The sequence below is a fragment of the Podarcis tiliguerta genome (genome assembly GCF_965153285.1).
Source record: "Podarcis tiliguerta genome assembly, chromosome: 7".
In the NCBI taxonomy this organism is placed as follows: Eukaryota; Metazoa; Chordata; class Lepidosauria; order Squamata; family Lacertidae; genus Podarcis; species Podarcis tiliguerta.
Genome location: NC_139540.1, coordinates 4,377,442 through 4,389,459, shown reverse-complemented (window position 1 = coordinate 4,389,459; position 12,018 = coordinate 4,377,442). Strand labels below are relative to the sequence as shown.

At 47.4% G+C, this 12,018-nt stretch overlaps 1 protein-coding gene across 3 annotated transcripts in view; it reads left to right on the top strand.

Annotated features, from left to right (window-relative positions):
- The window catches only part of ADGRB1 (adhesion G protein-coupled receptor B1), a 398,279-nt gene that overhangs the window by 216,800 nt on the left and 169,461 nt on the right, over positions 1-12,018 (top strand). For all 3 annotated transcript variants that reach the window (XM_083448995.1, XM_083448994.1, XM_083448996.1), the window contains exons 12-15: positions 2,257-2,325; positions 5,734-5,842; positions 8,873-9,016; positions 10,392-10,467. In XM_083448995.1, coding sequence (XP_083305121.1) covers positions 2,257-2,325; positions 5,734-5,842; positions 8,873-9,016; positions 10,392-10,467 — 398 coding nt within the window. The remainder of the gene's footprint in view (positions 1-2,256; positions 2,326-5,733; positions 5,843-8,872; positions 9,017-10,391; positions 10,468-12,018) is intronic.

Below are 12,018 nucleotides of genomic sequence, written 5' to 3'. Positions count from 1 at the left end.
ATGAATGTTGTGTGATTGGTTCAATGGCACAACACACATCATATGGGGACTTCTGGTGAGGCAAAATGGCGGGCACCATGGCAGCGAGCAGTTCCTGAAGCCAGCCAGAGCCAGCTGTGCTACCAGGCTGGCTCCGGGCTGCTGAGACTGCCACTGCCGAGGGGGAACTGGGGATGCCCGGTGCGTCAATGGGGGGAACCGCTGACACACACACACACACCCGTGACCCAAATTGAGCTGGATGCGAGAGAGCCCATCCACCTGGCTGACTGCCAAGCAGAGCTCCGGGGCCAGGAAAACCCCATAGCCAACGCAGGGAGAAGGAGGAGAGGAGAATGAGAAGGAAGAGAGAGAAAGAGGAAGGAGAAAAAAGAGGGGAGACCCGACCTTGCCGAGCTGAGGAGGAGAGGTAGGAGAGCACCAGGAGAGCAAGGACATGTGGCCAAGCCCAGGCCCGACCCGAGCCTACTCCATGGTGGCTAGCGCTCCAGGCCGGGGCCCAGAGGAAGGCCACCTGATAGAGGAGACCACAGAAGAGAAAATATTACTTCTTAATTTTTTAAAATAACCTTTTCTCCCTCTTTCTTTAAAAAAAGTGTCCCCGGATTCTTTGAAAAAAATCTGGTAACCTTACCATCTGTTGTCAGGATGCTATCAGCGGCTCCCAGCTGGTTGCCCAGAAAAGTACAAAGAAAAGGAAAAGTTTCTTACTGTCCTTTTTTATTTCAATATTACAGAGAGAGGCTACAGAACCCAGCCTCTTGTCTTGGATAATGGCATTTTCCTGAGTGAATCTCCACCCTCCGTCTCTCCCACTTCCTCATTCATCACTTCTATGGGTGCTGCTGCCTTCCCTTTGTCTTTGAGCTCTTTGCTCTCCTGCTTTTAAGGCTCACCGGGTTCTGGGAGATGGAGGGCCTGGAATGCTTTCTAATGACAACATGTCAGCTGGGTGTTGTTCTGGCTCTCCCATGATTTCCCAGCTTTCCCCCTCATCTGCCTCTGAGCTGTGACCTCCCTCAAACCCCTGTTGCAAATCTATAATGTCTTCCTTTTCCTCCTCCCTGGAAGGGTCAGGATGGGAAGGTGGTCTCCACCGCTCCTTCCCTGCCCAGTCCCTGACACCATCTGGGATACATTTCATGGAGGTGGGATTCAGGTAGAGATGAAAGAAGACAGCGTTTTCCTTTCCTCCCTTGCAATTCTTGCAGGCAGCACCCCTTCTGCTGCAGTTCCATCTCACTGCCCGCCATGGCGAAATGCACAAATTGCATTGCTCTCACTTTATTCCACCCCATAAGCTTCAGTGCAAAGGAAATACAACACAAATGGGGAAGGGGAAAGTAGTCAATTGCATGATGTTTGTGGACCCAAAGCAATGAGAACAGTGAATTCTGGCCAGGCTGCCTGGCTTAATTTCCCCTCTGGTCATGAGATGAATAAGCAAACGTTAGCCATTTCCATTCCTGTTTCCATCTCCTGTGAAGTTTTCTGACATCTCTTAAGCCAGGGTCTGGTTCCCTTTATAGAATCATAGAATCATAGAGTTGGAAGAGACCACAAGGGCCATCGAGTCCAACCCACTGCCAAGCAGGAAACACCATCAGAGCACTCCTGACATATGGTTGTCAAGCCTCTGCTTAAAGACCTCCAAAGAAGGAGACTCCACCACACTCCTTGGCAGCAAATTCCACTGTCGAACAGCTCTTACTGTCAGGAAGTTCTTCCTAATGTTTAGGTGGAATCTTCTTTCTTGTAGTTTGGATCCATTTAGCTTTCTTGTAGTTTGGATCCATTTAGCTGTCACAAAGCACACATTTTTTTCTGGGCTCTTCTGGGTCAGCTCAGAAGTGGATGGAGATGTGTAGCATGACTTTCAGACAACTGCAGGGCCGTTTCCTTTTCCAAATCAGCACAGTGGGTTGACCGAGAGCAGTGGAGTAAATTCTAGGAACATAGCAAGCAAGTTTCCTTCTACTGCATGGGCCCATTAGTCCACCTACTTCAGTATTGTCTGCACTGACTGGTAGCAGCTCTCCATGAATTCAGACGGAGGTGTCTCTCCCAACTCTACCTGGAGATGCCAGGGACTGAACCCAGGACCTTCTGAATGCAAGGCAGATGCCCTTTCACTGTAGCTATAGCCCTTCTAGGGATGATGATATGCTTTGGGTGAGCCCTGATGTAATCATGGATGAAACCAAACCCTTCCTCAGATCACAGCTTCTGCTTTTTTGTTTTGTCTTTCTGTCCTAGAACTTTGTCCAGATAATCAGCAACATCCTGACAGAAGATAACCGAGACAAGTGGGAAGAGGCTCAGCTGGTATGAGAACCTTGTCCTTCAAATGGGCATCATCAGCTTTGGGAGTTTTGTATGTGTACGAGTGCAAGTGTCTGTCTCTCAGGGGTTTTAACAAGGCTGTGAGTTAGTGTGAATATTTCAATATTTATCTAGCCCTTTCCCCCTTGGTTTCTTCAAAGCACCTGACAGACACTATCTCTCAGGCCCTGTTCCATCACTCAAACCAATGCACCACACTGCAGATTGGAAGAGCTGATGGGGAATGCTTGGCAAGGCAACCTAGAGCAGGAGCGGGGAACTTCTGCCCTGGGATTTGAATGTGGGCCTCCATAGATCTGTGGGATGTAATCCACTGGAGCAGTCAAATGCAACATTCCTTGTTTCCCTAGAGTGGACACAGACAGGGGGTGTTACTCCAGCCAAGGTAGAATTTCCTGTTACACCTGGTCTGGAGCATACTCCCCTTGCATGTGACCAGGTAGGTGGGCGTGACTCTTGCAGACCTAACAAAAGGTCCAGTCACGCAGCCATCTTCCTCTTTTGGTGCCATTTCTTCTCTTGGACTGCACTGCTGGGTCTCTGCTAGCAGCACACGGGCCCATCCTTACAAGGATGTAAGCCACACGGTAACTGTAACTACAAGCTAAAGCCTGCCTTCAGGGATCCAACTGTGAACTGAATGTGAGTAAACTTGTCATACTTTTAAAAGAAGACTGTTGTGTCTTTATTCATTTTAGGAGGTATAAAAGGGGACTAGTTCCCCACACTGGGCACCAGTAAGCAGTTGCCCAGCTATGGGAAGGAGGCCTGAGGGCTCTCACAGGGTCCTAGAGTCCTCCCTGCTCCTTCCCAAAGCCAAGTAAGTGCTTGGCCAGCATTGGGAAGGCGTTGGGAGGGCTCAAGGACCCTCAAAATCCAGCAGAATGTGAGGGCTGCAGGGTGCAGGGTACGCCAAATTTTGGCCTCACTCCAAAAGCCATAGTACCAAATTCCACCACTGCACCATACCTGAAATCCAGACTGTGGCAACAATACTCCGCTTGCACAACAAATCACACCCCCATTCCACTGTGTCCTCAGTCCTGTTGTTTCATCCAAATGACAATACCTGATAACAACCGATGTCATCTTAGGATGCAGCCAGTTGGATTTGTCTGCATGACATCACCATGGGCACGTCCTCGCTTTAAGCTAGCCTTGTTTTCCTTCTTAGGTGCCATCTTGTGGATGGATCCAATTGCTTGCATGACAATATCACTGTTATTAAGGGAGAAGGCAGGCTATTGTTATTATTTTTTAAAAAAGAAGTGGTGCTACAGCTGCAGTCGATTAGGATGCAAACAGCTCTGAACTAATGCTAGGGGGAAAGCAGGCAAACTTTGGAGAAGCAATGCAGGCATCCCTTAAAGCTGCTGTTTTGTGCTGAAAGTGTTGCAGCTCCAAATGCTGCTAGCGGATTTTCAAATCCATCCTCTGCGAATGCAGGAAGAAGAAGAGTTTGGATTTGATATCCCGCTTTATCACTACCCAAAGGAGTCTCAAAGCGGCTAACAATCTCCTTTCCCTTCCTCCCCCATAACAAACACTCTGTGAAGTGAGTGGGGCTGAGAGACTTCAGAGAAGTGTGACTAGCCCAAGGTCACCCAGCAGCTGCTTGTGGAGGAGCGGGGAATCGAACCCGGTTCACCAGATTACGAGTCCACTGCTCTTAACCACTACACCACACTGGCCTGGGAAGCCTGTGTGGAAGGACTTGGACTGTGACAGAGGTGTCTTCCCTTACATCCTCTATCCTATTTCCAAATAAAATCCCATGAAGATCTATGTGTGCTAAATCCAATAAATGCTGGAGGGGGGGGGGAACGTAGGGAAAAATGAGCTGTCCAGGATCAACTCATTGGATGTTGAAATCCCCTTTGTGCTGTAGGCCAGTTGCATACCAGTGTAGCATAACAAGCTGCTGGGCTGAGAATATAAGCCTTTGTGGGGATGTTCAGGGATGTAGAAGAGGATATACTGTCTGATTATAGCCTTTCCAACTTGTGTTAACAAGTTCACAATTTAGCAGAGTAACATTCCCCCTTTTAAACTCACAGCGGATGCGTTTGCTCAGGCTTGCTAAAGCCTCTAAAATAACTGTTCTGGTATTTCCCCCTTATTCCCTCATAAAAGATAAGACATGACACAGTCTACTATAAAAGTATAAAAAGAGTTTACTCACATTCTGTTCACAATCAGATCCCAAAAGTCAGACTTAGCTTAGAAAAGTTACATACACCTGGAAACTATCTCATAAGGAGACAGTCCCTTTGTCCTCTCTTGGCTGGAGATCAAGAGAGCATCTTTGGCTAAGCAGATGTTGCTTCTTTGATGCAAGAGAGATGACTGCCCTGTCCTGTGCTTTTGTCGTTACCTGAACAGGTGAGGCCACGCCCACCTCTAGTCACATGCAGAGGAAGTCTGTCCCAGCCCAGAAGGAAACAGGAAGTTTACCTGCTGGCTGGACAAACATTGCTCCCCATGTGTCAACATGTTCACTCTAGGAATGTTGTACTTGACTGCTCTTGTGTTTCACAACCCACAGCCAGGCTTTCTGTGCATATCTGCAGGCCTTGGGCATTGTCACAAAATCAAGGCGCTAGTCCTCAGGACTTAAGAGAAAATGGGGCAGCTGTTTGTCCGATGAAATACCAGGAACCGGAATAGTGACAAATGGGGCCCAGATCCAGCTATGCAGCTTACTTAATTTCTCCTTCCCTCACCCCAAAAAGTCATTTTGAAATACAGTTGAGCTCCTTTTCATCACCATGCGAAAGTTCATTACTTTGTTCAGGTTTTGGGAAGAAAGTTACCTTGCAGGCCATATGCGATACTCGAGCTATCCAACGTGTTTAATGTTTGAAGATAGCACAGCATTTGAGTGATATTTAATGCAGTTTGCTCAGAGTCCCACACAGGACTTCCCTTCCCTCTTTTTGTGTGCCTTAAAAATCAGCTCCAGAAAAGAGGAGGAAGTTCTCTTGCACAAGCGAAGATCTACTGCAATAGCAATACAGTAGGGTTGGAAACAATCCCTTTATTTTTATTTTGTGTATAATTTTATGACTATGTATGCCATTCTGCAATGGTCAGGTGAAGGCCAGTCTAGGAAAACTCATCATCATCATCATCCAAAAAGATGAATACATTGCACAAAAATGACAGTATAAAATTTTCAGGATCTATTGTGACTGTTATCCTGGTCTTACTTGAGGAAGTGCTGTGTCTGTTTGTTTGTGTGTGAGAGAGGGGGAAAGGAGGACCCCAATTTGAACTTAGTCTTGGGTTATCAGCAATTATGGTCCTGCAGGTCTATCATCATCATCATCACCATCATCTTCATCATCATCATTATTATTATTAAAAATAAATAAATGCATGCCTTTGCAGATGGGACCGAATGTCAAGGAACTTTTTAGGCTGGTGGAGGACTTCATTGACGTCATAGGATTTCGTATGAAGGACTTCCAGGATTCCTATCAAGTGACTGAAAACCTGGGTGAGTAGGTTGGACTACTCCATTCCTGAATGCCTCTAGCCAGCTGGTCATTTCAAAACATTAATAGCGTTTCTTCTTCTTCTTTTTTGCAGTTTGGCTTAATTGATGGGGGGTATCAGTGGGGAGACTGTTTATCCAATTCCTTCTTCTAGGGAAAGAGACACTGAGCTAGCTCCAACTGCTGGCTTCTTTAGGATACATTTGCGTGTAATGTGTAGTTTGGCCCTTGGGACATTTTATTTTAATTCTTAGCAAAATACAGCCCTATACCCTCAGGTCTCAGGGCGGTTACAACATAAAATCACAATATAAAAACACAAAATACATAAAAAGCAAAAAACCCAGCACAATAACACACACACACACCCCCAGCACATTTTGGTGCCTAAAGGTATCTAATGAAGGTGCCAGCCAAACCTCCCTGGGGAGAGCATTCCACAGATGGGGAGCCACTGCAGAGAAGGCCCTGTTTTCATGTTGCTGCCCCCTGGACCTCTCGAGGAGGAGGCACCCAAAGAAGAGTCTCAGAAGATGATATTAGGGTCTGGGAAGGTTCATACGGAAAGAGGTGGTCCTTGAGGTATTGCAGTACTGAGCTATTTCATGCTTTATAGGTCAAAAACAGCACTTTGAATTGGGCCTGGAAACTAATTGGTAGCTGGTGCAGTCAGACCAGGATCAGTGTAATTATATGTTCAAACCACCTTGCCCCGGTGAGCAACTTGGCCACCAAATCTGCACTCATCTTGCAAGCAGAACTTCCCTGGTTCAGGTTCAATCCTTGGCATCTTCAGGTGAATGGATAAGTAAGCAGATGCTTCAGACATTCTCTGCCTGAGACCCCTGGGGAGTCGCTGCCAGTCAGATTAAGCTGTCCAGGGCTAGATGTACCAATTGCCTGACTCAGCTTAACTCGGCATCGTACGTTCCTGTCGCGTGGAGTTAATTTGTTCAGACAAGCCGTGTATAACAATAGGCGCAACTAAGACAAACTTCATTACATCACATTAATTTACTGCACCACTTACATCTACCTCGGAACACTTGGCAATAAAGCAGAAAATGAAAGGTCAGCAATAAAATGACAAAACCTCAGTATCATAAGAAGAACGGTCGTCAACACATTAGTGGCCACAAAAAGGTGAAGAATGCAATCGTCTTATTAGCCGTCATATGCTAAATGTTGCAGACGTGTGTTTTTCAGTAGGTAAGGAAAATAAGTTGCTGAAGGGGGATGAGAGTAACTCCACCTGGAGGAGCCACCACCAAGAAGACCCTACCACGAGCCTCTGCCTAATATTGATATTGAATATTGCAAACTTCACAGATTCTACATACTTCATTGTTCCTTTCTTATAACCTTATCAGTTAGTAAGGTAAAGGTAAAGGGACCCCTGACTTTTAGGTCCTGTCATGGCCGACTCTGGGGTTGCAGCACTCATTTCACTTTATTGGCCAAGGGAGCTTCCGGGTCATGTGGCCAGCATGACTAAGCCGCTTCTGGTGAACCAGAGCAGGGAAACGCTGTTTACCTTCCCACCAGAGTGGTACCTATTTATCTACTTGCACTTTGACGTGCTTTCAAACTGCTAGGTTGGCAGGAGCAGGGACAGAGCAACGGGAGCTCACCCCACCGCAGGGATTCGAACCGCTGACCTTCTGATTGGCAAGCCCTAGGCTCTGGTTTAACCCACAGTGCCACCTGCATCCCTACCTTGTCAGTTACAAACATTTTAATACCATTTCCTGCTGCCTGATAGATGGAGCTCCTGTACCTCTCCAATATCCCCAGAAGGCACTAACAAATAGGAACCTGATATCTCAGTTGTGAGTCCCGATAGGTTCCTCACTCCAACAATTTCCATTAGAGTCTCCAAAACCCTACTCCAAAAGGCTTGAACGCATGATGAGTGCATTATACCAAAGCTTATCTGTCTGCCCTGCCAACAACCAGGAGAAACAGATGTGAAAAAATGTGCTCTGTAATTGAGACTGTCATTGAAAGTGCTTTATATGGAACAGTTGAATGAATTTAACTCAGGGAGGGGAACCATTTTCAGCCCAAAGTTTGCGTTCCCTTTGGGGCAACCTTCTGAAGACCACACTCAGTGGCTGGCAGGGCCAGAAGCAGAAACTCAGCAGAGCAACAAGTTCACAATTTACCTTTGGACAGTAGGTACACACTGTCAGCATCGCCCTTGAGCCAGTGCCACCAACTGGACTCATCCACTTCAGCCACGACTGGGCTAGGCGAGCTGGGTAGCACTTCCAGAGACCACCTTCTGCACAGGAACAGGTCAAAGTGCTGTGGACTCACAGCTCAGAGTTGTGAGCACCGGATTCACTCCACAAGAAGACAGTCGTCGCACAGCAGAGTATAGCAGAGTACAAACGACTCGGAGAGCAGCTCTGTAGAATATCTTCTTTATTCTATCTACAACTATAATACACAACTATTTACAGAGCTAAATGAGGTCTAAACGAAAAATGCTGAACTGCACTGAGTGTCTGCAGCTGCTCTTAACAGCAACCTTATCTATGCACACGATCTCTCTCTAACACTCAGTCTCTCTCTCTCTCTGACGCTTTGATGTGAGGCTGGAGCGGAATAAGTAGAGAGCAGAAACCGCCCCCTCCTCTCTGGAAAATCAGCAGAGAACATCAGCAGATTTTTGGATATGGGAGGAGTGAAATCTCCTCACACACACCCCTCTCTATCCTCCCTCCAGATGAGCAAAGACCCATTCTGGAGAAGCAGAAATGATCAGGGAAGTGGTGGGGGAGAGAGAAGTAGGGTGCAGACTAGAGAAGGCTCAAAGGGCCAGATACAGAGACCTAGAGGGCCACATTTGACCCCTGAGATGCAAAGTTCCAGGCCCCTGATTTCACTCCTTATTCCCACAACCAAGCTTCCAAGTTGTTCTCCTGCTCTAAATGTCCGTTGTTACTCCTGTGTGTGCGAAACTCACTGGGCAGATGAAAGTTGGCTTGATTTCTTCCTCTCTCTCTTTCTCTTTCTCTCCTCTCAAGTCCTCAGCATCCAGAAGCTCCCTGCCAACGCAGCCAAAGACATTAGCTTCCCTATGAAAGGCTGGCGGGGCATGGTGGATTGGGCCCGCAGTGCAGAGGACAAGGTCACTGTGTCCAAAAGCATCCTGTCCACGGGGGTTTCAGGTAAGGGGAGTGGGACGACTGCAGGTGAAATTTTTTTCTCTTGGCGCAGGCTGCAGACAGAAGCATGTCATGGAGGAAGAGCAGTGTGTGTATTTATTTTGCCTTTTTATTCTGATCAGTATAGATACAGATACAGATACAGATAGATAGAGATATAGAGAGTAGATATAGATAGATATAGACATAGACCTCTTAGCTGACAAAGACCCCAAAATCAACAGGCCTGTGGTGAAGTACTGTTACATTGCAACAAGAATAAGACGAGCAATGATGACAGCAATGGAGTTCAAATTGCAAACATCGAAGGAACGATAATAAACATTAGTGACATTTGAATTGAATCCTTAAAACCTTAAAAGTCGAAACCTGGTCATAAACATAAGTACCAATTTTGTGATTTGGCCATATCTCCACTGTTATCTGTAGTATAATAGTACTTATATTGCCATATTTTATAAATCGCTTGCTGGTCATTGACCGTATTAAAGATATTTGATTTTGACCACGAGATATAGATATAGACATATGATATCCAAGCATACTTTATTCCGACTTGGATTATCTTCTTGTTCTATGTTTCTTAGCAAATTCTTAGCAAATAATTCACTCCCAGATTCTTAAGTAAACAAGAAAAATCCGCAGGGTTTACCCACTTATCAAAGCCTTGCCATGGTTCAACAGATGCACTGATGAAAACCAGGCAGGCTGGTTTAATCCTTAAACGTTACAAATATCCACCGTCCAGTTCAAAATGGAAATTGCTTTCCAGAGGAGAGCAAAGATACGTCTTCTCCCATCGCAGGCAGAAAAAGGAGTGCATAGTGACAGGAAGGAAGAGGTAGGGATTAACCCATGGTCCCCCCCCAATACACATACACCAGGTTTGGAGGTATGACATCATAGAGTCCCCTCTATGCAGGTTATGAAACTCCATGGTGCCATTGCCCCTGTTTGAGAGCTGTCTAGCAATCATGCATTTGTGATTTGGCTGCTTTGAACTACAACTCCCATCAGCCCCAGCCCACCATAGCCAATGGTCTGGAACAGTGCTTCCCCCCCTAGAAAAATAGGTGCCGGTAATCACCATGAAGTCGTTACAGTAAGCACCACACTTTTTAACAACAGAAAGAGGTGCCAGTACTGGGTACCACTGAGTACCACCTGAGAAAAAAAGCACTGGTTTGGAATGACATGAGTTACTTTCTTTCACTCCATCTTCCCATGCTAGACATTCTCTCTGAATGATGCCTACCTCTCTCTTTCTTGCTCTCTCATGCCTTGCTCCCACCCATCACCTCTCAATGCCACCCTGAGCCAGTTCCTCTCCCTCTCCACTTATTCTGTTGCTTGCTTTTGCCCTGTTGCTTCTTCACAGAGACAGATGACTCTGCTGTCTTCGTGGTGGGGACAGTCCTGTACCGAAACCTGGGTGGGATCCTCTCCCTTCAGAGGTAAGGCTGATGCACGTCTTTGTGGGAGTGGGTAGTCCATTGGTCGGTCATGGGCATCTTAGAACAGAGAGATTCCCTGGCCACGCTGCACACGCACAAATCATTCCCTGGCCAACCTTACACAGCTGGACTCCCAGATACGTTCTTGGGAGTTGCATATGGTTGATAAGCAAGCAGACGTGAGTGAGGGAGTCAGCAGATCTGGATCTAGGGATCAGGAATGTTGTCAAAGAGTATCCAAGTTATGGTTACCAGATGTCCCCGTCTCCCAGCCCCCGGATGTACAAATCTGTCCCCGGACTGTCCCCAGATTTCATTTAATGTCCCTGGATTTATATTTTAAGTGTTGTAGATTTATTATTAGGGAATGAATGTTGTGTGATTGGTTCAATGGCACAAGACACATCATATGAGGACTTCTGGTGAGGCAAAATGGCAGGTGCCATGGCAGTGAGCAGCTGCTGAAGCCAGCAGTGGCGTAGCGTGGGGGGTGCAGGGGGGGCCGGCCGCACCGGGCGCAACATCTGGGGGGGGGGTGCTCGCACTCGCAGCTCTCTGCCCCTACCTGGCTCACTCACTCTCTCTCACTGCAGTGCTGGCTGTGCGAATCCGATCCGATCTGCCGGGTCGCCGCCCACTGTGGAGGGGAGGGTGCCAGGAGTGCGGAGCGGAGAGAGAGCGAGGGACTATCTGGGGAAGGGACAGTGCAGCGGGGGGGGGCGCAAATTACTTGCCTTGCCCTGGGTGCTGACAACCCACGCTACGCCACTGGAAGCCAAACAGAGCCAACTGTGCTACCAGGCTGGCTCTGGGCTGCTGAGACTGCCACTGCCAAGCAGAAACCAGGGATGCCCAGTGTGTCAACTGGGGAAACTGCTGACACACACCCCACGACCCAAATCGAGCTGGATGCGAGAGAGCCCATCCACCTGGCTGACTGCCAAATGGAGCTCCAGGGCCAGGAAAACCCCGGAGCTGACACAGGGAGAAGTAGGAGGGGAGAAGGAGAAGGAAGAGAGAGAAAGAGGAAGGAGGAAAAAAGAGGGGAGCCCCGACCTTGCCGAGCTGAGGAGGAGAGGTAGGAGAGCATTGGGAGGGCAAGGACATGTGGCCGAGCCTAGGCCCGACCCGAGCCTACTCCATGCTGGCTAGCACTCCAAGAGAGCAGGTCAGGGCCCAGAGGAGACTACAGAAGAGAAGATATTACTTCTTAATATTTTTTTTAGATAACATTTTTTAAAATAACTTTTTCTCCCCCTTTCTTTTAAAAAAGTGTCCCTAGATTTTTGAAAAAAAATCTGGTAACCTTAATCTAAGTATTAAGATAAGGGAGTGATTTCTAGCAGCCGACGAGAGGGATGTTGCTTAACCCTTACCCTACCAATGATCTCCTGGGACTCCCTTACCCCATATTTGTTCCCTCCAGCAGAGGCTCTGGGTGCATTTTTGCCACATCACATGAACCATCAGCTGGGGAAGGAAGTGTCAGGAGGAGAGCAAGAGAAGGCTTAAGCATTCTCTCCCACAAGCTGTTTCTCCACTGCCAACCAG